The sequence below is a fragment of the Apium graveolens genome, chromosome 9 (genome assembly GCF_009905375.1).
Source record: "Apium graveolens cultivar Ventura chromosome 9, ASM990537v1, whole genome shotgun sequence".
Classification (NCBI taxonomy): domain Eukaryota; kingdom Viridiplantae; phylum Streptophyta; class Magnoliopsida; order Apiales; family Apiaceae; genus Apium; species Apium graveolens.
Genome location: NC_133655.1, coordinates 19163272 through 19188904, shown reverse-complemented (window position 1 = coordinate 19188904; position 25633 = coordinate 19163272). Strand labels below are relative to the sequence as shown.

Genomic DNA, 25633 nt, shown 5'->3' with positions numbered 1-25633 from the left:
ACTAGATTCTGACTGTAAAACTTGCTTCAAATGCACCAAAAAGACATCATATGCAAGAGATACTAAAAGGAAATCCACTACACTAATCAATAAAAGACAGTAGAGGTGGTTCTCACACTACCAAAACTCAATCTTTAGTACCAATAGTTGTGTTTGATTTACTGATAACTTGCAACCAATCAGTTAAAAAAGGATTTTAGTAACATGATTTCTCGTTCCAGAGATTTTGTATAAACAAAACAAATGAAAGACGAAGAAAAAAAATCTTAATAATGTGATCACGCGATTATCGTTTAAATGAAAGACTGCATAATAATCCAGAACTTGACTAGTTTAAGATTTGTTGTCTCCCTAGCAAATGGGGGGTGGCATCAGCCCTTTCTGGTATTAAGTATATGCTTTAATCTCTTACTCTCTTGGTGTGCGCCTCAATGGCAGTTTCACTTCACTCCCTGTCTTTCTTTATTTTAATAATATTCCAAAAGTTTGGACGACCCTTTTGTGCAGTTACAAGTCCTGAGTCACTTGCCTTTGTTTAAACCCAACAACAGACTCCGATGATCGACTCATTTCACTTCATTTGTTTCTTCCTCACAGCCGTCTGATTTGGTACAATCTATCTCTCTGTAATTCTGTATGTTGTTTGTGTGTGTTTACATTTCATGTTTTGTTCTATGTTACATGATATACTGATATAGTTATGGTACAATCTATATTGTGTTTATGCATGTGTTTTTTGTTCATAAATAGCTTCTTGTGTTAGCTCCTATTGGTAAAAGATCATGAGTTTGAATAGGAAATTTTTCATGGATTTATGTGTAAAATCAACTTAATCCATGTGTAGTATATTATGACTGTATCTCTTTTTTGTTTTGGAGTCGGACGTCTCATCTTCGCTATTAGACCAACCCCATGAAATGAAAATCCTGCTTTTATGAAGTTTGAAAGTGTAAGTGTGTTCTTTGATTCCATAACCTTCACAGCGTATTGTTGAATTCAACCAACTATTAACTCCTTTGCCAGAATCCTTGATCGATTCTAAATCTCTTTTTAGCTAAACTCTAATGCATCACGATGCCGATCTTTCTTTAGAACTCGTATTCAATCTCTGTCTTTTTCTGTTAGAATATTAATACAAGATCCTGGAAATGGCCTTCCTCTAACACCTTGAGGTTTTAGAGAGGTTTTAGAGGAAGACCATTTCCAGGATCTTATACTAGTATTCAAACATTTTCAAGTGCTTAGATGGAAATTACGGGTTTCTTTTTATATCAGTTATTGTTTTTGTAGCTTTGTGCATCGAATTTGATTTGATTGGTTTCAGGCTTTTTACAAATCGTTTGGCTATCTGTACTGCATCGAAATTATTTGAAGTACCCTGTAAAGAAGGGGATGATGTTCTTCTTTGAACTTCTTCACGTAATCTGACTTGACCTCTGATCAGTTCTAAATTTTTTGGTGGACTCAGTTGCTGACCTCGTCAAGAGTTGAATCTGAAACTTGGTTTTTTTCTTGAGATCGTAGCTTTGTTTGACCGCTGGATTAGAAATTCCAGGTTCAACTGGACTTGAGTCAATTTTTCCCTCTATTTCTAAACATAGTACTATGATGGACAAATTTGATTTCATTTTGTACAACTATTCTGATTCAATAGGTCTTTAATTTTACTTTTACATTTAGGCTGATCCAATTTATTTTAGACTTTTGTAATCCTGCTGCTTATTTTTATTTGAATGCTCACTGATTTTCACTGTGTGGTTGATTCAATTGCTTACTACATCAAGGGTTTGAATTTGAAATTGATAGTTTTCTCGAAATCTGTGGTTCATTGTTTGACTCCAATATCTGTTGCTGCTTCTCTTAGATTTGAATATTATGTATAGCTTTAAATTGAGTTGTTATTTAATTTGCTGATTTTCTGAAAATTGTTTCGTTTGCAGGTTTGAAGGTGTTACATCAACTATGAGTGGAAAAGAAGAAACGAAAGAAGAAGATGGTCTGTGCAAAGATGGTCATCATTTGAGTAAGTTAGGTGGTAGGATTGATGTGGATTCTAGAAATGGCTACTGGATAACTTGTGGTAGTTCACGGAAAAAGGCAAGAGTCTACATCACTGGTAGTAGAGCAGCTCTACATGGTTTAGAATTTTCTTGCAGTGAGATCACTATTAGGGGTTCATTGAGTGCAAAATCTCAGGATGCAGATTATTCTTACATGCCTTCACTTGGTTACGACCTAGAGGATTCAGTTATAGCTAGGTTTCCTCTATCAGAGTTTTGGAAAATATGCCTGCTCAACAAGAGGTTATTGGCTCTGTTATTGAGTGGTGAGCTATTCAATATTAGAAGGAAAATCCAGTTTGATGAACCTTATGTGTTTATGTTTGCAATTGGTGAGAGTTGTTGGTTGTCGTTTGATCGAGGATTTAAGTCCTGCAGACGCCTTCCAGTTCTACCAGCAGATGTATGTTTCTTATCAGGAGATAAGGAGTCCTTTTGTGCAGGGACTCATCTACTAGTTTCTGGTAGGGAAATCGAAGGTCTTGTCATCTGGAGGTACGAATTGTCACTGAACAAATGGTACAAGGGTCCTTCTATGCTAAATCCACGGTGCTTATTTGCATCTGCCACTTGTGGTATCTTTGCTTTTGTAGCTGGGGGAATTGGGAGCATGGTAAACACCGAAGTTTATGATACTGCTGAGAAATATAATCCCGACACACGATCATGGGAGCCTCTTCCAAAGATGATCCGGAGGAGGCAACTTTGCGCTGGATGTTACATGGACAATAGGTTTTATGTAATTGGAGGACGAAATGAAGAGGGAGAACTTACGTGTGGGGAGTATTTAGATGTGTCTAAAAACAAATGGGAACTGATCCCGGGCATGTTTAAGGATGATCCAGTTCTAAGTTGTCACTCTCCACCTCTCGTCGCAGTTGTGAATAATGAACTTTACTCGCTTGAAGCTTCTTCCAACCAGCTGAAGGTTTACCTGAAAAAGACCAATACATGGAAGCACTTAGGTCCGGTCCCTGTCAGGGCTGATTTCCATAAAGGCTGGGGTGTCGCATTCAAGTCTCTTGGAAACGAGCTTCTTGTCATGGGAGCATCTGCAGTTTCTTCCACGAGTAACTCCATGTCAATTTACTCGTGTTGTCCAGATCCTAATGCTAAGGAACTGCATTGGAACCCTCTTGACAGTGGCAGAAACCAGCTTAGCCACTTCATCTTAAACTGTTCTGTGATGGTGGCTTGAGCAACAGTCTTCTTTCTCGAAATCAATGTGATTAGTATCTAAATAAAATGCTGTTGTTAACTTTCTGGAGTCCGGATTTACAAGGACTCCTTGTACTAAATTACCAGTTTTAATCACAATCATGGATGGTAACATTTGGGCAGTTATAGCCCTTTTCTCATTTTTAAATCTTTAGTAAAGTTATCAAGTTCTAGTACTTTTTTGTTTGAGGGAATCAAGTTCTACTTCTGTAAGAAGTCAGGACATGGCGGGTTTGACTTTTGTCCAGACTTGTTAGGATACGAACCTGTATACAATGGAATTAGCTAAGAACAAAAATCAAACTTTTATTTTCTCTTTACTGAGAAGTTAATTCGATTGATATGCTAAATTTATAATACTAATAATTATTTTTAAAAGAGATTATATTTTATACGACACATATTAAAACAATCAACAATTTTCAAATAACAATCAACGACCTCCTCCTTAATTGATATTTAAAACAAAGATTAATCGTTGATTTTAACTCAATCATAAAAATTTACATGCCGTCACCCGTCAACCATGACTTCCAAAATATTTATTTTTAGTTTACTCTAGTATTTTACCGTAATTTATTTCACTTTGCTAGTTGTTGCATAGAAATTTTTATTTATTTTATAATTCTTACCTTTTTAGATTACTTTTATATGATACTTTCACAATTTTATTTTCTACACAACAAAACAGTCATGTTGTGATAAATTTACATGTAACATTGACATGCAATTTAAAATAATATATATCATGTAGTTCAAGTGTTGCAAGATAAATTATAATATGCGTTGTCCAAAATTAAGTTATTTTGGTTGAAAATTTATTTACAATCAAATTAGGTGTAAATCTATATAAACTGAAATACAAAGAAACTTATAAAAATTATTTAAATAACTTTGTATGACCAAATATTAAAATTTAATGATATAATATATATTTTAATGAGATTGAATTTAAATTTTGTTTACATCCAACTATGAACATATCGACACAAAGAACAAAATTTATATGATCAGGAATAACATACTAGTATAATAATACCATAAAGTATGTATTTGTTTTTTTTTTGACAAAAAGTATGTATTTGTTTATTTGGCGGAAAAATCTGAAAATGAGGTATTATCGACAAGATAACTTAAATTTTTTTATTACAATACATGTAATTGATACCTTCAATATTTTCTAATGTGTTAATTTTTATGATATAAAAACAAGACAACAAGATGTTATACATGTTATATGATTTATATATTCTTCGTGAGAATCTGAATATCCCTTTCATTCATTAAAAGTAATGTAATCGTATTCACGTGAGAAACTTGATTTTGCAATTATTCAAGATAAGAACCAATATTGCCAAAATCTGTAATCGTTTGTATTCTCAAGCAATACTATTTTCAGGTAAATTGACTGTGTTTTAAGTATTTCTGCACTGTGATTTCAAGTAAAAATATCAGCATGATTAGCACCAGAATTTAGATCAGAGTATCATTTTCAGGTAATGTAAGTGTGTTTTGAGCATTGCTGCATGTTGACTTGAAGTAAAAACATCAACATGATTAGTACTAGCATTTAGATAAGAGTACCATTTTCAGGTAATGTGGCCGTATTTTGAGCATTTCTACACCGTGACTTGAAGCAAAAACATCAACATAATTATCACTAGTATTCAGATGAGACCGAAAAATTAGGAGAGTAGGGCTGAAACGTTCATTTATCTTGTTTGGATAACCAACAAGTTTATAACAAAACTCCATATTAAGACCTTCTTTGTTACAATAAGTTCATTTCAAATTGGATTTACCACCATGATGATTACTAGCAGAAGATTCTGATTCATAACCAACCCGAGATGCATAAACCTTAACAATGGAACATTAACATGTCCAAGAAATTAGACAGTCATATTGCTTCCTTATTTTTTTTCTTTCATCGTTTAATAATTGAAAAGGCTTGAGTAATGTAATAAAATGGTGTCATCAAAATTTAGCCTCTTGTCACAATAACAACATCATTGAGACCATTTTTAATTGCACAACTTCTTTCTTTGCACCTTTCTTCATTAAGCTTATAAGATCCACATTAATAGTAATAACAGATTTCAAAGTTATGTATTCATCCGAGATATTTTTCAACTATGATAATAGATCTCCACTGACTTATATTCTTATTTCAAAGCAAGACTTTCTTTCAATACTAATATGCTCTATGTATATTTATAATAGAAAATTGATTATACAATTTAGTCTATATTTTTTGAGCGAGGTAACAAAATCAGATACAGTATTCACGATTCAATTTATAATCATGTCATTAACTTGATCATATTGAGCTCTTCAATATGAAATTTCTTCTGGCCCAACATAAGTACCATCCACAATGCCTAACTTATTTTTTATTGGCAATGTAATAGTAACTGAACGTTTTCATGGACCAAAATTATCAATACCAATCAATTTCTTAGAAATAAAGACAAGACTAGGATGATCAATATTTTTAGGATACCAATGATGCAAATTTGACTGAAACGCATTTTTAGTCGTTAAATTATTATTCTTGCAGAATTGTCAATCCTTATTATTTTATGCATCTCCCATTATTGCATTAACATAAATGACATGACGTATTTTTTTCCAAATTGTTCGAATCAATCTCAAGTGAAATTTTAACAAAAATAATCAAAATACTATAAATTCTAATTCAAACCGAGCAATATAAGTAACACTCTGAAACTTCATCGTAAAACATATACAAACTCTCAAGTTATGACTAAAAAAATTCACAGTCAAGAATCATGAAAATGAAGTCAAATGAAGAATAAAACCAACAAAATCGAATCATTATTCACGAAAAGCACTTATATAACACTTATAATCAAGTTCCTTATATTCGAATTCAAATTTTCATTCAGCTCTGAAAACATATTGATATTGAGTTTTATTGTGCAAGTCACGCATGTACTATAACAAGACTAAGTCATATTGACAACCCTAAGATTTAGATGTATGATAGTCTAAATATGTATTTTGCATTGTATTACTTGAGTCTGTAAAAATGTTAAAGATCAGACTGGAATATTTTTCTATAAACAGTCTCAAGGCTAAGAATAAACTCTGGAAGAAGATCAACAAGATCATGCCTCAGAGAAAAGTGAAGAATCTTGAAGTTGAATAAATATGTTTTAGGAAAAATGTTCTAAGTCAAGATATTTACAAGTTACAGATCAAGTCATATAGAGAAGTCATTCAAGAACTCCAGAATGACTTATCGAGAAGTCTAAATTGGCTTATAGAGAAGTCCCGGAGATATCGACAAGTCAAATGAAGATATGAAGATTGAAGATATCGACAAGTCAATCTCGCATTAGAGATCTCAGAGATATCTACAAGTCAAAATGTATATAGAGATCTCTGAGATATCAACAAGTCATTTTGCATATAGAGAACTCAGAGATATCGACAAGTCAAAATAAAGATTGGAGATATCGACAAGTCAATTTTCTCATTAGAGATCTCAGAGATATCGACAAGTCAAAATGCTTATAGAGATCTCAGAGATATCGACAAGTCATTTCTAAATGCAGAGTTTTGAAGACCTTGACAAGCCAAGTTCACTTATAGAAAACTCAGAGAAATCGACAAGTCAAAGACACTTATAGAGAACTAAGATATCTCGATAAGCCATTATATTTATCGAGATGTCGGTTCTTTATACAACAAACTGGAGATCTCGATATGAACCTCAAGTACAGAATGCAGACAAATTAAATATTCAAGAGTATCAATCAACAAACGATCTAATCATTTAGATTGAAAAGTCTACAAAAGCAGCTTGAAGAGTGCAAGATCAAGGGCCAAGATTAACTGACAAAAGAAAGTCACAGACCTACACGATTTGCAAAGATTCACTAAACAAGAAATGAAAAGTTTTAGAGATAACTTAAAGCAGGGTTTAGTTCATCTTATTGTATGATGTGTAAACCCGTGTTTACTAATCTATAAAATAAACACTGGTCCTTTGTCTTAGATGTAACAAACATATCTAAATTTTCATGTAACTCTCTCAAGGAAAAAGCTGAGTTCTTTACTTACAAAGAACCCACTATTGTAGTAAGACATACTTAATTTTAATACAAAGTTAAGTGAGTTTTGAAAATACTATGTTTATTGTGTATGTTTTGTTTGTTCTAGTTAAATATAATATCTTTACAAATTAGACAGTTTTGTTCACAATTCCAAATAATTGTATTCAATATATAACAAGTTTGATACTCTACATCTACTTGCAGATGTGTGAAAAAGACGAAGATAAAAAGTACTTATATATGAGAAATGAAAATGAAAAATTTATTATATTCTTAATTGAATTGAGATATACATATGAAACCATTACATCCTCGTATACCAACTTTAACTGCTTTTACGAACTTCAACTTGCTTATTTTGATAAGCAAATAATAGTTTCTTTAAAATATAACTTGTGCCGTTTAATATAACTTTTTGCCACATCAGTGTTACGTATTTCACTATATTACGAAAATCGTAAATTTAAGAAAAAAAATAATTACGAGATTAGACATTTCATTACTAATTTGAAACAATTATATACCGAATAGATATGAATGGTTCTTGAATAACTTATGAATAAAATTATTTCTATCACTTATGAATAAAAATAACTTTGAAATTATTTAATGAGTAGTGCTAGGTACCACAAATATCTTTCACAAAAAATTTACCAAATGACGTGGCTGATATATGGCTAATTTTAATTCGTGGACGTATATAAATGCATGCGAGGTCTCATATTATTATTAGGAAAGTTGCCAAATATTCATATGACACATCAGATTTGGGGAATTTTTTGGTGTAAAAATTTGGATTCTCTAGCATTTTTCTTATTTAATACGAATATAAATTACTTTTTACACAGAACTAATTAATTGAATAGCATAATAAGTTACATTAAAACCGTAATATCCAGCTTTATAAAATTAAATAAATAAAATTCGAGACTAATAACCGAAATAAATACACAATTTGTATTTCAGATTCAACTTAAAAATAATTTCTACATAATTTTAAATATTTTATGTTAAAATCACTAGTAAATAACTAAATACCATGGCCATAATTTTCTTAAGGTTTCAATTTTTTTAAGGTTTCAATTTTTTTAAAGTGACAACCTCATTGGTTTAGTTGAGTTATTGAAAGAGGAACAAAGACAATAAACAGTTGTAGTTCTCTCCCTGATGTGAGTTGGGGCAAGTCGTAAACACGGATACAAACCAGATCCGAACCATAAGAGTTCCAGTTCAACCCACCATTATTGTAGTAAGCTCTTCCTATATTTTCTCACTTTACTATACTTACACTCATACATACATATATACCCACAATTATCTACAATTACAGTTCAACATTTTAAAGGTAAATTTGACTCCTTTATCTGATTATTGTTGTTGCCTACTTATAATTACCACTTATTTGTTGTTATTATGCTTTAAATTTTGTTTCTTGATTTGGGTTTTTTTATTTGATTAAGAATTAGGGTTTTGTTCATTTAGCTAGCAGAATGTTTTTTTTTGTGTTTTTTAGAGCTTAATTTGCTTAAAGATTTAATCTTTATGAACCGGGGTTGCTAAAGATTGGGGCTTTTAGGCTGTTAATTTCAAGAATGTCGTAAAAATGCAAACTTTTTGTATGTAATTAACGGACAGGCCTCTCTTCTGTTGGAGGCTTGTGTGTTTGATTGTTTTAGTTATTGCAATTGCATATAATTGAAAAGATGTGTAGCCTTTTTACACCAAGTTTTAATCTTCAGGGACTTGCGTTTTGGGAGAAGGGGTTTTTTGCTGGCCTTTGATATGATTGAGTTGTTTTAGAGGAGAAGTGGAGGGATTTTATTTGCTGGTTTGAGTTGAGGTTGTTGTAGGGTGTTGGCAGATATAGACATTTAGTCATGGAAGCGAATAACAATAGGCCACCACAGAATGCTGTTCTTTCCAATTCATTCGGCAATTCTATGCCAGCAAATCAGAGTCCTTATCAGCAGGCTGGAGGTCAACAGCAAGGTGGCTATGGTCCTCGCGGTCAGTTTCAGATGTCGCAGTTCTCTGCAGCTCAATCGCAAGTCATTATGCAAGCAAAAGCCCAGGCTCTTGCTCAAGCTCAATCGCAAGCAGCTCATGCTCATTTCCAAGCTCAGTTACATGCCCAATCCCATGCTGCTGGGATGGGGAATGTTGGTGGTAGTTCACCATCGGTTTCAACAAGTAATTCTAGTGTAAAACGACCGCCGCAGAAACTAGGGCGGCCACCTGGCTTGTCGAATAACAACAATGTCTCTATGTTGAGGACTATGGAGCTTACATCTGCTGCTCGTAAGAAGAAACAAAAGATTCCGGAGAAGCATTTACAGGATAAAGTTGCAACCTTTTTGCCTGAATCTGCCCTATATACTCAGCTTCTCGACTTTGAGTCTCGCATTGATGCCGCTCTTGCGAGAAAGAGAACCGACATACAAGAGGCACTTAAAAATCCTCCTTGCATCCAGAAAACCCTTCGAATTTATGTTTTTAATTCTTTTGCTAATCAAACCCGCACAATTCCTGGTAAGCCAAATGCGGAACCGCCTACCTGGACCTTTAAGATAATTGGGAGGATTTTGGAAGAGGGGGTTGATCCCGAGAATGCTGCTTTGCATCAGAAATCAAATCCTATGGATCCAAAATTTTCATCTTTTTTCAAGAGAGTCACCATTACATTGGACCAGAGATTGTATCCTGATAATCACATCATTATATGGGATAGTGCCCGATCTCCTGCGCCTCATGAGGGATTTGAGGTGAAAAGGAAAGGAGATAAAGAGTTCACATTAAATGTACGTTTAGAGGTCAATTATATGCCTGAGAAATATAAACTCTCACCAGCTTTGATTGAACTTCTTGGGATTGAGGTTGAGACACGTTCGAGAATTGTAGCTGGAATCTGGCATTATGTCAAGGCCAGGAAACTGCAGAACCCTAATGACCCATCCTTTTTTATGTGTGATCCACCACTTCAGAAAGTATTTGGGGAAGACAAGCTTAAATTTTCCATGGTCTCACAAAAAATTTCAAATCATTTAGCTCCGCCACAACCAATACATTTGGAACACAGAATCAAGCTCTCAGGAAATAGTCCTGCTGGAAATGCATGCTATGATATTTTGGTTGATGTGCCCTTCCCGATACAAAAGGAATTGAATGCATTACTAGCAAATACGGAAAAGACCAAAGAAATTGAAGCATGCGAAGAAGCTGTTTGCACTGCTATAAGGAAAATTCATGACCACCGAAAGAGAAGGGCCTTCTTTCTTGGCTTCAGTCAATCACCGGTTGAATTTGTTAATGCATTAGTTGAATCTCAAAGCACAGACCTAAAGCTTGTAGCTGGTGAAGCAAGTCATAGTGCTGAGAAAGAGCGTCGGTCAGATTTCTACAACCAACCTTGGTAAGCTTTTTTGGCTTCTAAGTATCTAATCAAACTAGTTATTGCATACACTTATCTGAGTTTATTGTGATGCTAGTGTCACCTGTTACTAGAGATAATACTAACAAGCCCTATATATTTAATGGAAAATAAATAGATTTATTTTACGCAATCTGTTGCTTCCATCACCTTAATATATTTCTGTTTATACCAAAATGATTAATTTTTAGTAATGCGTATTTATTGGTCCTTCCCCTTGGAGTGTAATCTATAAATATGGCACCACTATATCAAGGTATGTTGGTAGATGAGAAAGGATTCCTTATTATTAGTTTACTGAAGCCATAGGAGGAGAATGATTCTAATTTTAAGACTAATTATATCTGCTTTCCTGTTCTGTGTTTGAAATGTTGTTTATAATATATTATTCGATACAAATTATTTATATGAACTCCAAGTGCCATAAGCCAGCTAAAGAAGACTTGATATATAGGGAAACCATTTTTGGCATTCATATTGTCTTTTCCGTATATGAAAAATTGCTCAGTAAATTTGATAGTCAACTTTGGAGGCAAAACATTTAAGTTTGTAACATCCATATGTTCTATAATAGCTTGTTCTTTGAGTTTGTATCAGAGACATGTTCTACAAGTGTTTAGTTAAGATGTGCAATAGCTTTCCTCTGGTTCTTTACTATGAAGTAAAAACAGAATCTTTTTTCGGTCTGCTTAAAATATTTAAGATCATGAAAAGAGAAGGAAAACCAAATGCCATACTTCCACCCTATTTCAGGATAATGATTGTGCAGAGAAATGGTAAAATTGGGGCCAGGAGGCAAGAAGGTGCCATATGCTATACTTAGCACTATGGTTCTCATTTGTATTGATGATTTCCTTTTTTTAGACTGTCAGATGTGGGATTTCATGCTTTTGGGTTAAGGGGAAAGTATTTCTTGGTCCCTTGCTTATTTTTTATGGAGTTCAGTTTAGCACCAACTACATATTGGAAATGATATAGCCATCATTGGAAGAGTAACACCTTCTGCGGATCCTTAGTAAGCTTAGTTTAAAATTGCGAATTTTATGATGTCAACATGAAAAAATTATTATAATCTCTTTTGGTTCAGAGTCGGTCGATTTGTCATGTTAAGGCGGGATTCAGTTTGTAGGTCTGAGTCCGATGAGGTTCCTGAAAAAAATACTTCATTGTTAATGATATAATTAATTAGGCTGTTGACCTGGTAAGTTGATGCAAGTCCAAGAAAGTGATCAGTCCTCTAGTTAACAAGTCAAACATGATATATATTTGACAACATATATTTATGTACGGTGACATATATTTTAAGCTAATAAAAAAGCATACGGGTCCTTAGTACGAGATACACGGATTCGAAAAACATGACAGTACGAGGATTCCGGTGCCCCGAAATTTATTTGAATAATGAAATTATATATTTGTTTTTTTGCATGACAATAAACAAAATTAAAATTGTTAAACAAATTAAATAAAATGCTTGACTAAATCATCTAAAAATGAAGAAATTTAGCTTAGTTACTTCGCAAACTAACTTGATACTTCATATCCGGGTATGTAGTTACTTAAAGAGTGAAATTTCATTTGAAATTTCCTCAGATGACATGTTTGGATAACGAAATTAATTTGGATTTGAATTTCATTTGAAATCTAAAACATTCAAATACTAGTATAAGTACGAAAATTTGAAATGACAACTCAAATCATTTTATTTGAAAACCATCATATGAAAAAAATGCATGCTCCGGAACACAATCTGATATATCCATATTTATTTAATTTTATCGGATTAGATTTATATCAGATTTTTGGTGTCTGATCTGTTAGGGTTTTGGAATTTAGGATCGGACCTATGTCCGCTCCGTTTAATATTTAAGAAAAGTAATAAGAATAAAATGTAACATGATGAAATAATGCACTAAAAGTGAGGGGAAAAACCTATGTCATAGCAAAAAACCCCCCAAACTCTAATATTTAGGAGTTTAACAATAAATTTTAGGTCAATATCTTTGATCAAGATACCCTTAGATTTGCTAATTCTGAGCACATTATTAATAACTTATCATGCCATGATGCATACAACCACAACGTAAATATATTTGCCAATTGGATGTCTATTTCTATTTTTTGAAGTATCAAGAGAAGTAGAATTTGTTTTTAGTTCCATGTCTTTAAAGAAAACACCCTTAGCTTTGCTATCAAGAGAAGTAGAATCTTGTTATTATCTTAAATTACTTGCTTGTAAAGATTGTAGTAAATATTCTTGATAACATTATAGCATGATTTATATTTTTAAGTTGGTGTTTATGAAGTCAATGTTGATTGACCATATCTCCTCTTTCTAGCTCTGTTTTACCTCCTCTACATGGCATGATGTTTAATGCATTTATAGCATGCCCCTGCATATTTCTCACACCACAGGATTCCATCATTATGTTTATAAGTTCTTATTTTTCAACAATATTCAACAATAAATTCACATGTGTGAGAATCAGTGTGCTTTCAAAATGCAAGAGTATCTGTAATGATTTGTATATTGTTTTTAAATCTATTTTATAGGGTTGAAGATGCTGTTATCCGTTACTTGAATCGCCGACCACCTCCTCCACCTCCTGCTCCTGCTCCTGCTCCAGCTGCAGATGCTCCTGGAAGCACATAGAAAATGGCAATGATCTTGAGGACAGTTTAAATCATCATTTTTCTAGTTTATAAAGCATTTTTAGAATGAGCAGGGTAAGGAGAGAAATGAGTCTTTGAATACTTGAAAGCAGAGAAAGGTCCTGGCCTTCTCACATGTCCTTGCTCCAGTTGTCCTCTATTTTTTTATGCTTTATGCAAAGGACTTAAATTTGCAGAATGTGCCAACTTGTATTCCAAATTAGTACTACTGGAAAATTTCTGGTTTGATGTTTTAAAATAAATAAATCATTTAGGCCATTATTTTTAAAAATGATAAGAAGAATTACTTGATTCATAACTTAAATGTTATTTTATTGCATATGTTTTTAACTGAAAAATGTTCCTAAAGGAGAGTTATTTAAAGTTATTAGGATTTTGTATATAAAAGTTAAATGTTATTTTCGTAATAATAGAATTAAGACCGGTGCATTTACATAAGTACCGGTAACTTTGTATTGAAAACTCGATTTTACTTTAGATAATAACTAGTAAATAAAGCCGCGCTTCGTGGTGGCGTTTAAAATTTTATAAATTCTGATATTAAATAATATTACTATTTTGATAAAAGTTAAATTAAGCTGCGCTCCCGTCAAATACAATATTAATAAAAAATTATATGTTCGAATATATAACATTGTCTACTTCGAATATTGTCTAGTATAAAATTGAAAATCTAATTTTATATAAATATAAATATGTTTTCTACTTTAAATAGGATGACACCTAATTTCTTGCATCTAATTATTGTTAAAAAATAATACATTTTTTCTTTATATATTCAAACTACTTTTCGTTGATTATAAAGGTATTTTTACACTCATTATTTGTTATAAAAATGATCGGAACCCCTCTTTTTTATAAATAATGATATATATTTTTTAAAATTCTAACTCTTCTACTTTATTAATTAGGATACAGGTGAATTTTACGATTTTTTTTGTCAAGACATGTGTATTTTACTTGAATACATAAATTTTATAAAAAGAGCGATCGAGCACATGAATTCCAACTCGTGAATGGTATTTGTAAGCCACCAACTCTAATTTATTCGCTTACCTTCATCTTTTCACACATCAAGATCTTTCCTATATCATGATTATTTTATTAATTCTGATATGAATAATATTATAATTTGGATAAAAGTTAATTTAAGTTGTCATCCCGTCAAACACGATACTGATCAAAAACTGTTTGCTTCGAATATATAATCTTATCTAATTCGAATATCCTTGTCCAATATAAATCGAAAACTTAATTTCATATACATATGAATGGATTTTCTAGTTCGAATAGGATGGCACCAAATCTCTCGCATCTCATCCTTTTTAAATATTGATACATTTTTTATAAATTCAAACTACTCTCCTCTAATTATACATGTATTTTTAAACTTATAATTTGTTAAAAATGATGTGAACCCCTCTTAGTTACAAATAAATGAATAATGATAAATTTTCTTTGAAATCCGAACTTTTCTCCTTTTTAAATTATGATACATGTAAATTTTACTTGAATACATTTTTTTTAAAAGAGTGGTCTATGACGTGCACATGAATTTCAGCTCGTGTATATGCCGTCAACTTTTCATATATCAAGATACTCCTAACTCATGAATTTTTTAGAAATTCTAATATGAATTAATATTACAATTTAGATACAAATTAATTTGAGTCGCCCTCCCGTCAAAACAATACTGATCAGAAATTGTCTACTTCGAATATTTAATAACATTGTCTAATCTGACTTGTCTAGTATAAAATCGAAAATCTAATTTCATATAAATATGAATGTGTTTTCTAATTCGAATAGGATGCCACGTATTCTCTCACGTCTCATTCTTAAGTAATAATACATTTTTTTTGTATTAATCTAAACTACGCTCCTTTGATCACATAGGTATTTTTAGACTTATAATATAATAAAAATGATCTAAATCCCTCTTGTTTATAAATAACATTTTCTTTAAAATCTGAACCCTTTTTCGATAAATGTGAATTTCACCCGAATGCATGAACTTTTTCAACTCATGAATGGTATTTGTAAGCCACGAACTCTAATTTATTCACCCACCTTCATTGTTTTCCCATATTGAGATCTCCCCTATCTGTTTTTTTTATAAATTCTTATATAAATTAATATTACAATTTAGATAAAAGTTAATTTAAGCCGCACTCCCGTCAAATAAAATAATGATAAAAAATTATCTGCTTCGAATATATAATCTTATCAACTTCGAACATCCTTTTCCAATATCACATCCAAACCTTATTTCATATAAATATGAATGTGTTTTTTAGTTCGAATATGATGTCACCAAATCCCTCACATCTCACTCTTGTTAATTAATGACATTTTTTCTTTATAAATTTAACCTACTATCCTTTAATTTTGCGTGTATTTTTAGACCTATAATTTATAAAAATGATCTGAACCCCTCTTGATTACAAATAATGATAAATTTTCTTTAAAATCCGAACTTTTCACCTTTATAATTAAAAAAAGAGTGATCCATTACGTGTACATGACTTTTTCCGACATGTATTTGTAAGCTAATAATTCTAATCTATTCAACTGCCTTCGATTTTTCACATATTAAGATCTTCCATATCTTATGAATTTTTTAGAAATTATGATATGAATTAGATTAAAATTTAGATAAAAATTAATTTAAGCCGCCCTCCCGTCAAACATAATAATAATCAGAAATTCTCTGTTTTGAATATACAACATTATTGAATTCGAATATTCTTGTTTAGTATGAAATCGAAAACTTAATTTCATGTAAATATGAATGTGTTTTCTAGTTCAAATAGGATATCATGTATTCTCTCGCATTTCATCATTGTTAAATAATAATATATTTTTTCTCTATAAATCTAAACCACTATCCTTTGATTACATTGGTATTTTTAGACATATAATTTGTTAAAAATGATCTAAATCCCTCTTTTTTATAATTAACGATATATTTTCTTTAAAATCCGAACCATTCTCCTTTAAAATTAGGATAAATGTGAATTTAACTTGAATACATGAATTTTTAGAAAAACTGCTCTCCAAGTTTTATACATGAATTCCAGTTCGTGAATTGTATTTGTAAGCCATTAACTCTAATAAATTTATCCGCTTTCAACCTTACATAAATTAAGATATTTATTATCGCTAATCAATACAATTAATAAAGTCGTAGAAATAAATTACTTAGTTGAATGATCATTGACCACATAAAATTAGTGCACGGGTTTTAATAGTAACTTAACTTTTCATTGAATTTATATATTCATATAAGCTCGTAAGGTTTCTAATATTATATTATCGAACTCCTATGAATTCTTAGGGATCGACTCAACTTATAAATTCTTCTTACCCAGGAATTCGAAAATATTTTCCCTAGAAATTGAAACTCTTATTCTATATAAATTTGAACACCTTTTTTGCGTGAGATTAGGTAGCATTCTAAATTGTGTTTTTTTTAATTCTTTTAGAGTTTTAGAATTTTTAATACTAAAAAATATAAAATATTTGGTCATTTAACATACTTGAAATAGAATATGTGTTTAAATTTATTAAGAAGAATACTTCGAATTTTAAATATTTTGTATTTGTATTTGTAGAGAAGAAGATTTTATAGGAAAATTTATAAAGATTAATAAGATTTGAAGAATCAAATAAGTCCGGCACCAGGATTAAACAATTAAATCAATAAATTTTAGAAAAGTGAGATCAATACAATAATTGGGAGTACATGCAAAGCAATAAAGAAAATAAAAAAGTGGGCAACACCTGTACACGAATTCCAACGCATGCCCAATAACTCGCAACTATAATTGAGTCTGAAGAATCGATGCATATTAGTCTTCATGTTTTCGTAGACACAACTTTATTAAATACATATCAAGTTTAACTGGAAATAACATTATATCAACAAAAAAGGAAAATTTCTGAAAGTAAGCTTTCAATTCAATCATAAAATTGGAGTACAGTAGTTAGTAATATGAGCCATTGGCCATTGATCCTGAACAAAAAGTGGATATGTCATCACACAAAATACAAATGCACACAGAAAACCACAGGCTAATTCACACAAAAGCAATCAATATAGTGCACCATCTCTTCTAAAAGCATAGATCTAACCTTTATTTAACTGAAACAAACAGTATTTTGATGATGATATACAAGACGGAAGGGTGGAAAAAGATGCATAAGTACCATGCAGTACCGCTAATTAGCCATAAGGATTTGATAATATAAATTTCATTCTTGATTTATATTAGTAAATAGTATGGTGTTTCCTCTATAAACTCAAATTCGTCTCCTGTTTGATCTAAATTCAAAGTCTTATTCGCTATAAATTGGAAAATCTATTCTACTTCAAATATGTTAAATGATATATTTTATTTTTTTAATATTTAAAATCTCAAAACTCTAAAAAAAATAAAAAAATAGATCTGAACGATTTTAGAGTGCCACCTAACCTCCCGCGTATCCTACTTTATATATATATATATTGATTATGTAAAGTTAAAAAAATGATAAAAATAACCGATTTTTTTGAAAAATTAACAAAAATAACCCTTCTTAAAAATTGGTCAATTCTAGCGGTTTAAATAATCCATTGTCAATCTGATACACATTTTAAAATGAATATAAAGTATAATTTTATAACTTTTTTTAAAATTTTTCTTTTTCTGAATAAAAATAGAATGTTTAAACTTTTATTTAGAAAAAGTTTTTTTTTAGAAAAGTTATAGAATTATATTTTTGATTCATCTTAATATGCGTGTCGGACCCTCTTTTAGAAACGATAACAATTGGGAGGGATGAAGAGAGTCACTATATTTCACAGATTATAGTTAATAATAATTAATACTCCACTGACATTTAGTATCGCATCGGCGGCCAATTTTTAACAAAATGATCATTTTTATTAATTTCTTTTATAAAAATTGGCTAAATTTATCTTTCACCATCCATTTTTAATACATTAAATAGGAAACCTAGTAAGTGACTCCCGATTTTTGTCTTTTTTCTAATCTAAGATAAATTTTTCGAGATAATAAAGTAAGTTTCCTGAGATGATAGAATTTCAAGGTCGAAATACCTGTTGAGTTACTTAAACAAAGTGTGATGAATAAATATTACATTCAATTTTAAATTTTTTATTTTGTAGAACAATGTGATTTATTTTTGTTGTGTTCTGAAATGCTTGAGTATGTTGATTTTATTTTTTGTTATGCGTAGAGAACCAGAAAGCCAAGGGATAGAGTAGAACAGAGTAAAATGATGATGAAATTTTGTTAGCTTCATGAACCTTGCAACTTATGGACTGACTCCTAGGAAGACACATATTGGAAATCAAAACAAATTATACATACGTAAATATGATGGCCCTGGTTCAATGGACTAATTCGTTTTGATTTTTAAAATTAATTGCAAAAACTATGCTATAAATTGGATTCGAAACTACAAAGTAATCCCAGCTTTGCATCATAAGTACTTTAGACAAAAATATTTAAAAGCAATGGAGAAGCTGGATCAGCATGATACTTCAAAGCTGGAAGCACTAATGAAGTATGGAACAGACATTACAGAACTGGCTAAGCAGGTTATCTTGCAACATTTCTTAAGATTATTGTTGTTTTATTTGTGTTTGTGCTGTCTCTGGAAATTGATCAAAATAGTGCAAATTAAGGTGTTTAGCTCAAAATGACACGATCCGAAATACGGTTCTTGCATTGGTTAGGACCTGCAGAACTCTAGTTAGCTAAGGTTGAGAAACATGAGTGTTATATGTATTATTTTAACTATTTTCCGGACAGTTTTGTCTAATGATCAAGTAATTACCAGCTGTTTTTAATTTGTACATGCAGAATAAACTGGACCCTGTTATAGGAAGGACGGAAGAGATTGAACGTGTTCAACAAATATTATGCAAGCGCAGAAAAAATAACGTGTGCCTCACTGGTGATCCTGGTGTTGGCAAAACAGTCATTGTTGAAGGCTTAGCATTAAGAATTATTAATGGGAGCATTCCATTTAAACTGCGAGAAACTAAGGTTTGACATTTCTTCTGTAAATTTGCAAATAATTGCTTGATAAATACGAGTAGACAATATACTTTCAATATTTTATCTATCAGGTATTCTCCTTAGACATGGCGCGGTTAATAGCTGGTGCCTCCAATCGAGGTGAATTCGAGGAGAGGTTAACCAAAGTTGTTGATGAAGTGAAGTTAAGTGAAGGAAAAATTGTTTTGTTTATTGATGAACTGCACACCCTTGTTGGTGCTGGCTCTTCAGGGCCTCTTGATGCTTCTAACATTTTGAAACCAGCACTAGCTAGAGGTGAATTGAAGGTATGATTTGCATTTTTATTAAATATTTTATTTGGTTCTAGGTGTAGCATGAAAATGATATCAGTTTTGTATCGGTTCAGTGCATTGGAGCAACAACTATAGAAGAATACAGGAAGTACATTGAGAAAGATGGGGCATTAAAACGACGTTTTCAGGTTGTTGATGTGCCTGAACCATCTGTAGAGGACACAGTCCTAATACTCAAAGGACTACTACAGAAATATGAAAATTTTCATAATGTCAAGTATACTGACAAAGCCATTCTCTTTGCTTCCTCCTTATCAAAACAATATGTCAGGTAGTTGTAATATTTTGTGTATGGCTTATCTATATAAATCTTAAACTAAACCAATTTGGTTCCTAATTTTTACACTTGGACATGAATCTGACATACATTGTGCTTATGCAGCGATCACTTTCTGCCTGATAAAGCCATTGACTTGATTGACGAAGCAGGTGCAAGAGTGAATCTTCAGCATAAGAAAGAAAAATACAATAAGATGATGGTTCCGACCAGAATGGATTCAAAGTTAGGTTTGAGCGTTAATCTGCAGGCGCAGCAAGGGCAGTTAGAGTATTGTGGTAATATGCTTGTGACCGAAGAGGATATAAAGCTAGTGCTCTCGTCGTGGACAGGAATCCCGATTGAAAAGATATCACAGGAAGAAGCGTCTAAGCTTTTAAACTTGGAAAAAACTCTGCAAACCCAAATGATTGGGCAAAAAGAAGCAGTTAGTTGTGTAAGTCGAGCCATACGCAGAGCCAAAGTTGGAATTAGGGACCCAAATCGTCCCATTGCAAGTTTTTTGTTCACCGGTCCTACTGGAGTAGGCAAAACTGAGCTTGCTAAATTAGTAGCTCAAGAGTATTTTGGAACAAAAGACGCCATGGTAAGAGTTGACATGAGCGAGTACATGGAAAAACACGAGGTGTCTAAGTTTTTCGGATCGCCCCCTGGTTATGTAGGCCATGATGATGGTGGGCAGCTGACAGAAGCTATTAGGCGAAAGCCACACAATTTGGTACTCCTTGATGAGATTGAGAAGGCTCACAGGGATGTTTTTAACGCAATGCTCCAGATATTAGATACTGGAAGGCTAACTGATGGCAAAGGCCGTGTTGTAGATTTTAAAAACACAATAATTATTCTGACTTCTAATATTGGAGGTCAGTTAGATGGTAAATTCGAGCAGGTAAAACTACAGGTGTCTGAATTGCTCAAGTCAAATTTTAGTCCGGAGTTCTTGAATAGGCTTGATGAGATTATTGTTTTCAAGCATCTGAAGAAGAAACATCTGAGAATGATTGTTGAAGTGATGCTGAAGGAGTTTATAGAAAGGGTGAAGGAAAAGAAGGAGATAGTGTTAAAAATAACGGACAAGATTCGTGAAAAGGTGATTGAAGAGGGCTACTCTCCAAGCTATGGAGCAAGGCCATTGAGAAGGGCCATTACTAGGATCTTGGAAGATAGTTTATGCGACAAGATTTTGTCTGGTCAAGTGAAAGCAGGTGACAAAGTGACGGTTGATATCAGTTTGCAAGGAGAAGTCATCGTTAAGGACGGGGCTATATTTTGGGAATGTTGAGGAGTTACTGGTTGCATCTCATCTTATTTGAAGTCACTCTTGCTCTTTGTTTGAAGATTTTCATTCTTGATTTCGTATGTGTTGTTAAATGATATATAAGGATTATGCTTTACATATGTACCTCCAGCATTATCAGATGTGCAATTGTTGATCTAATCTTTCTGTTATGAATTATATGTTTTTGACATCCTTGTTTAGCTTACCATTTGAGACCTTATGAAAAACTACTAAAACATTCAACACATTGAGACTAAAACATATATTTGCATTATCGTGTCTTCTCCTTTCATGTGTTAATAATATTGTTTGTAATAATACTAGATTGAACTCTGTTTGTAAAACACCAATACAATGAGGGAAAATAATGTTGCTAAAACCGACATCGTCGAAGGCTTAGCATCAAGAATTATTAATGGGAGAATTCTATTCAAACTCCAAAAAGTTAACATTAGAGCATTCTCATGTAAAAATAGAAGTCATGGCATAATAAAAATGTATGTAGAGAATACATTCAACATTATATAGACCAGGCATTGACATGGCTCGACGATAGCTGGCATGTGCAGTCAAGGAGAATTTGTGAAGATGCTAACTGCAGTTGTTGATGACCAGTGAAGGAAAAATGGTTTTGTATATTTTTGATTTCAGGACTTCTTGATGCTTCTAACATTTTGAAAATGGCACTAGCTAGAGGAGATTTAAAGATATATCTTTCAATTTTGTTTTATGTCGTCTTTTGTTCTTAACCACGGTATTTGGGCCCGATAAACCAATAATTTGACTTCTAATATTGGTGCAGTGCATTGGAGCATCTACTACTACGGAAGAATACAGAAATTACATTGGGAAAGATTGGGATTAAATCAAAGTTTAGAGCAACAGCAGCGCTAGAATTGGCCCATACTCGAGCCACGCAAGTAAAACTAGTCCCACGATAATAGGTGGCTGAATGCCTCCAATGAAAGGGTCGTTTCACGCTTTTTAAAATAATAATTTATTTGTATTTTCGATCTTGTTAGGTTAATAATAATGAACTTAACGGAAAAAACTGATAGTACCCTTATTACTTTGATTTGAATTAAAATATTAAAAATAAGGGAAGTGGGTCGGTCGGTCCCAGGGAGTTGAGACCGACCACTTTTAAGACTTACTCCCCAACGTTATTCTAGCCCCATTTTCTAATATCGGACCATTTTATGTGTCCGCGGCGGCTGCTCTTACAGATTTTTGGTGTGCCTGAACCATCTGTGGAGGACAAAGTTCAAATACTTGAAGAACTGTTTGAGAGAGATAACACTTTTTTTCTATAATTAACTACGCTGACAAAGCTATTCACTTTGCTTCTCCTGATCGAAACAACATGTCAGATTGTTCGTATGATATCATGTGTATGGTTTATCTGTCAAGTTGTTCATATCTGATTATGTGTATGGTTTATCTTTGCAAATACTACATACTATAACTCTTAATTTTTTTATTAATTAATTAGACACGCCCACACCAGAAGTCGAACTCTCGAGCTCTTGCAAGGGAACATGCGCTCAACCACTTCATCAACCTTTTATTGCTTCACATGAATAGGACTGTAACTTATGTTGTGCTTGTGGAGTGATGGTTTTTTTCTCAATAAGCTAAATTTTGAAGTCTAAAACATTAGACCTTTCATATATTCAGATATTCTCCATTGACATAACCCATTTAGTACTTGGCATGACGCACCATGAAAGTCTAGGAAAAGCAATTCTTAAAAATAAATACGAAATCGCAAGTACGAATCCGAAAAGATAATTTTGAAATCCACCAGAAAGATTAGAAAACTTTCAAGGATTTTTTTTATTAATACTAAGATAATAGTTCAGTACATAATAATGATCAAGTAGCACTAGTTGAAGGATGCGTGTCAGTCAACTAACTCTGTGATAAAGGTCTCAAGGTAGACTTTGATTTACAAGCATGTGTTGTTATATACAAGAAGAACAATAACGTGGTTTTAACTGGAGTCAGAAAATGAAATGTCTAAGTAGCTGACTTCAACTCAACATATGCTGATTCTGTTGTTAGGCACAAAACACGCGCTAATAATTCACGCAAGTATACGCGTTCACAAGTAATATAGAATAATTTCTAGTTCGTTCCCACAGAGACTAAGACTAATTATATTCAATTAACTTACTCACCAATGTATGATTACTTCTCAATGTCAAGACAATAACACTTAGATTTGATTAACTAATTATTATCTATAATTAACTACGAGAATTAAATACTTAATTGACACTTGAATTAACAATATTAAACACACATGAGATCATAACTTCATTACTACTTCCTTCAATAGTTATTGTTATTACCCTTAGTATGAAACAGTGATGATATTAATCGAACAACACGAAACTGATAAAAGGAAACTTTCGTTGTACTAATACCATTCTACCAAACATCCACAATTAAGATAGAAGTTGAATAGGCATCAATTATGTTGAGACCCTATATGTCTACAGAATTTGACAACATAACGATTTAAGCACAAGTTATTCCTTATGATTACACAGGGCAAGTAAAACGGTTAGAATTACCCACTAATCATGCATACACATACATGAACCTATGCTAGCATGACAAGTTCTAAACCTCAAGATCAACCGTCGCTTCATAAGAGATTAACAACCTATCTTATATGTTCGCGACACACATAAGACGAATAAGCAGAACCTATGCTAGATATCATACAATCATCACACACTAAGGTATTAAACAACTAACTAAAGAAATCCATAGTAAATCCGTTATGACCCCTTGATCGCGATTAGCCCATGATAGAACTCATCGTCACCATGGGTTCATATGAAAACATGATAATAACACACAAGATAAACTAATAAAAATACTTATTAAAACCAGAGTACGTCACAAGAGTAATAAGGTTCAAAGTAAAGAAAACTAGCATCCACTGATACAACGAATAAAAGAATCACAAGAAAACGTGCTTCCTCTTCTTCGTTACGATGTGCTAAAACAGTCTTCTTCCTTCTCTCCTTACTCCTTGCTTGATACCACACTTTTTGAAACGTCTCTGAAAACTAATTATATAGAAGCCCATAAGAACCAGCCGTCTCAGAAGTCCAACAGAATAAGGATTGTAAAAATCAATATAAAATTTCCCGACCCTGAGCGGCCGCCTAGCAATCCTGAGCGGGCGCCCAGCATCCTGAGCGGCTGCCCAGCTTTCCTGAGCGGGCGCCCAGCAGGTTACTGGAAAAATGCTCATTCTGCTCCCGATTTCTGCTGCGTTCTGCTCCTAACTTCCCACATCCAATGCCAAGCACTCCCCTAGGCTTATTCCTAATGAAATCTCCCCAGAAACGCAAGTTATACCCTGAAATGCACAAAAACTTGAAAAACGCATCAAATACACAAAATACTTGATTTCAAGACATCAATTCAAGCCGTTATAAGACATTCTAAGTGGTATAAAATTCCACTTATCACATCCCCAAACTTAAATCGATGCTTGTCCTTAAGTAGGGGTAAGCGCGGTGTGGGCGGTGCGGTTTTTTCCTCAAACCGTAAACCAAACCGCACATGCGGTTTGATCAAATTTCCAAACCGCAACCGCACCGCGTACCCTCAAAAACCGCATAAACCACACCACAAAAATACGGTGCGGTGTGGTGCGGTTCACTGCGGTTTATACATTAAGTTTGAAAATTTTAAATAAATACAAAACTTAAATTTAATTAAATTTCTGAATAATATAACAAAGTCGCCAATATTCTTCAATAATACAAATTAGAAATTCCACACTGTAAAGTTTAACGTAGAAGCTTGGTTCGGAAATTAAATGAGTTAACTATTAAATAGGTGGCTTTGTACCATGTGTCTCATTATTTTTGAAAAAACACAAATAGGATGATCACCACGTAACAATTGGTCTTGCAGAAACAAGATGATCACTAAGCAAGCACTCGTAGTATGTTAAATGGAATCAGACTTAATAAATGAAATCATGAAATATAAGTATTATATATATATATATTAAATATTGCGGTGCGGTGCGGTTTAAACCGCATTTCAGAAATTTAAAACCACAACCCACACCACACCGCGCGGTTTATTAAAAATTCAAACCGCAACCGCACCACGAAAATTAAAAACCACGTTTTGCGGTGCGGATTGGTGCGGTGCGGGCGGTTTTTGCGGTTTGTGCGGTTTTCTGCTCACCCCTATCCTCA

General features: G+C 32.6%; 3 protein-coding genes across 5 annotated transcripts; all 3 read left to right on the top strand.

Annotated features, from left to right (window-relative positions):
* Positions 1-367: 367 nt before the first annotated feature.
* LOC141685707 (F-box/kelch-repeat protein At3g27150) lies at positions 368-3392 on the top strand. Of its 2 annotated transcripts, none has more exons than XM_074490796.1 (2): positions 368-609; positions 1941-3392. In XM_074490796.1, exon 2 carries the CDS (start codon positions 1963-1965, stop codon positions 3256-3258), a length of 1296 nt encoding a protein of 431 aa, XP_074346897.1. In that variant the 5' UTR covers positions 368-609; positions 1941-1962; the 3' UTR covers positions 3259-3392. The 2 variants fall into 2 exon arrangements, with proteins under 2 accessions (XP_074346897.1, XP_074346898.1); XM_074490797.1 differs by lacking the exon at positions 368-609 and adding an exon at positions 1566-1654.
* A 5058-nt stretch (positions 3393-8450) lies between these two features.
* LOC141683820 (SWI/SNF complex component SNF12 homolog) lies at positions 8451-13674 on the top strand. Of its 2 annotated transcripts, none has more exons than XM_074488586.1 (3): positions 8451-8609; positions 9100-10769; positions 13341-13674. In XM_074488586.1, exons 2-3 carry the CDS (start codon positions 9238-9240, stop codon positions 13438-13440), a joined length of 1632 nt encoding a protein of 543 aa, XP_074344687.1. In that variant the 5' UTR covers positions 8451-8609; positions 9100-9237; the 3' UTR covers positions 13441-13674. The 2 variants fall into 2 exon arrangements, with proteins under 2 accessions (XP_074344687.1, XP_074344686.1); XM_074488585.1 differs by having other exon boundaries at positions 8460-8705.
* Positions 13675-18981: 5307 nt separating this feature from the next.
* Positions 18982-21523, top strand: LOC141685075 (ATP-dependent Clp protease ATP-binding subunit ClpA homolog CD4B, chloroplastic-like). The gene is made up of 5 exons (XM_074490197.1): positions 18982-19065; positions 19331-19516; positions 19600-19815; positions 19896-20113; positions 20225-21523. The coding sequence occupies exons 1-5, from the start codon at positions 18982-18984 to the stop codon at positions 21399-21401; spliced, it is 1881 nt and encodes a 626-aa protein (XP_074346298.1). The 3' UTR covers positions 21402-21523.
* The last annotated feature ends 4110 nt before the right edge of the window (positions 21524-25633 follow it).

Bases quoted from the DNA above. Each gene is read 5' to 3' on its own strand.
- LOC141685707 (XM_074490796.1), top strand. From the start codon at position 1,963: ATGAGTGGAAAAGAAGAAACGAAAGAAGAAGATGGTCTGTGCAAAGAT.
- LOC141683820 (XM_074488586.1), top strand. From the start codon at position 9,238: ATGGAAGCGAATAACAATAGGCCACCACAGAATGCTGTTCTTTCCAAT. The intron at 10,770-13,340 runs GTAAGCTTTTTT...TCTATTTTATAG, and splicing joins GATTTCTACAACCAACCTTG to GGTTGAAGATGCTGTTATCC.
- LOC141685075 (XM_074490197.1), top strand. From the start codon at position 18,982: ATGGAGAAGCTGGATCAGCATGATACTTCAAAGCTGGAAGCACTAATG. The intron at 19,517-19,599 runs GTTTGACATTTC...TTTATCTATCAG, and splicing joins TTAAACTGCGAGAAACTAAG to GTATTCTCCTTAGACATGGC. The intron at 19,816-19,895 runs GTATGATTTGCA...GTATCGGTTCAG, and splicing joins TAGCTAGAGGTGAATTGAAG to TGCATTGGAGCAACAACTAT.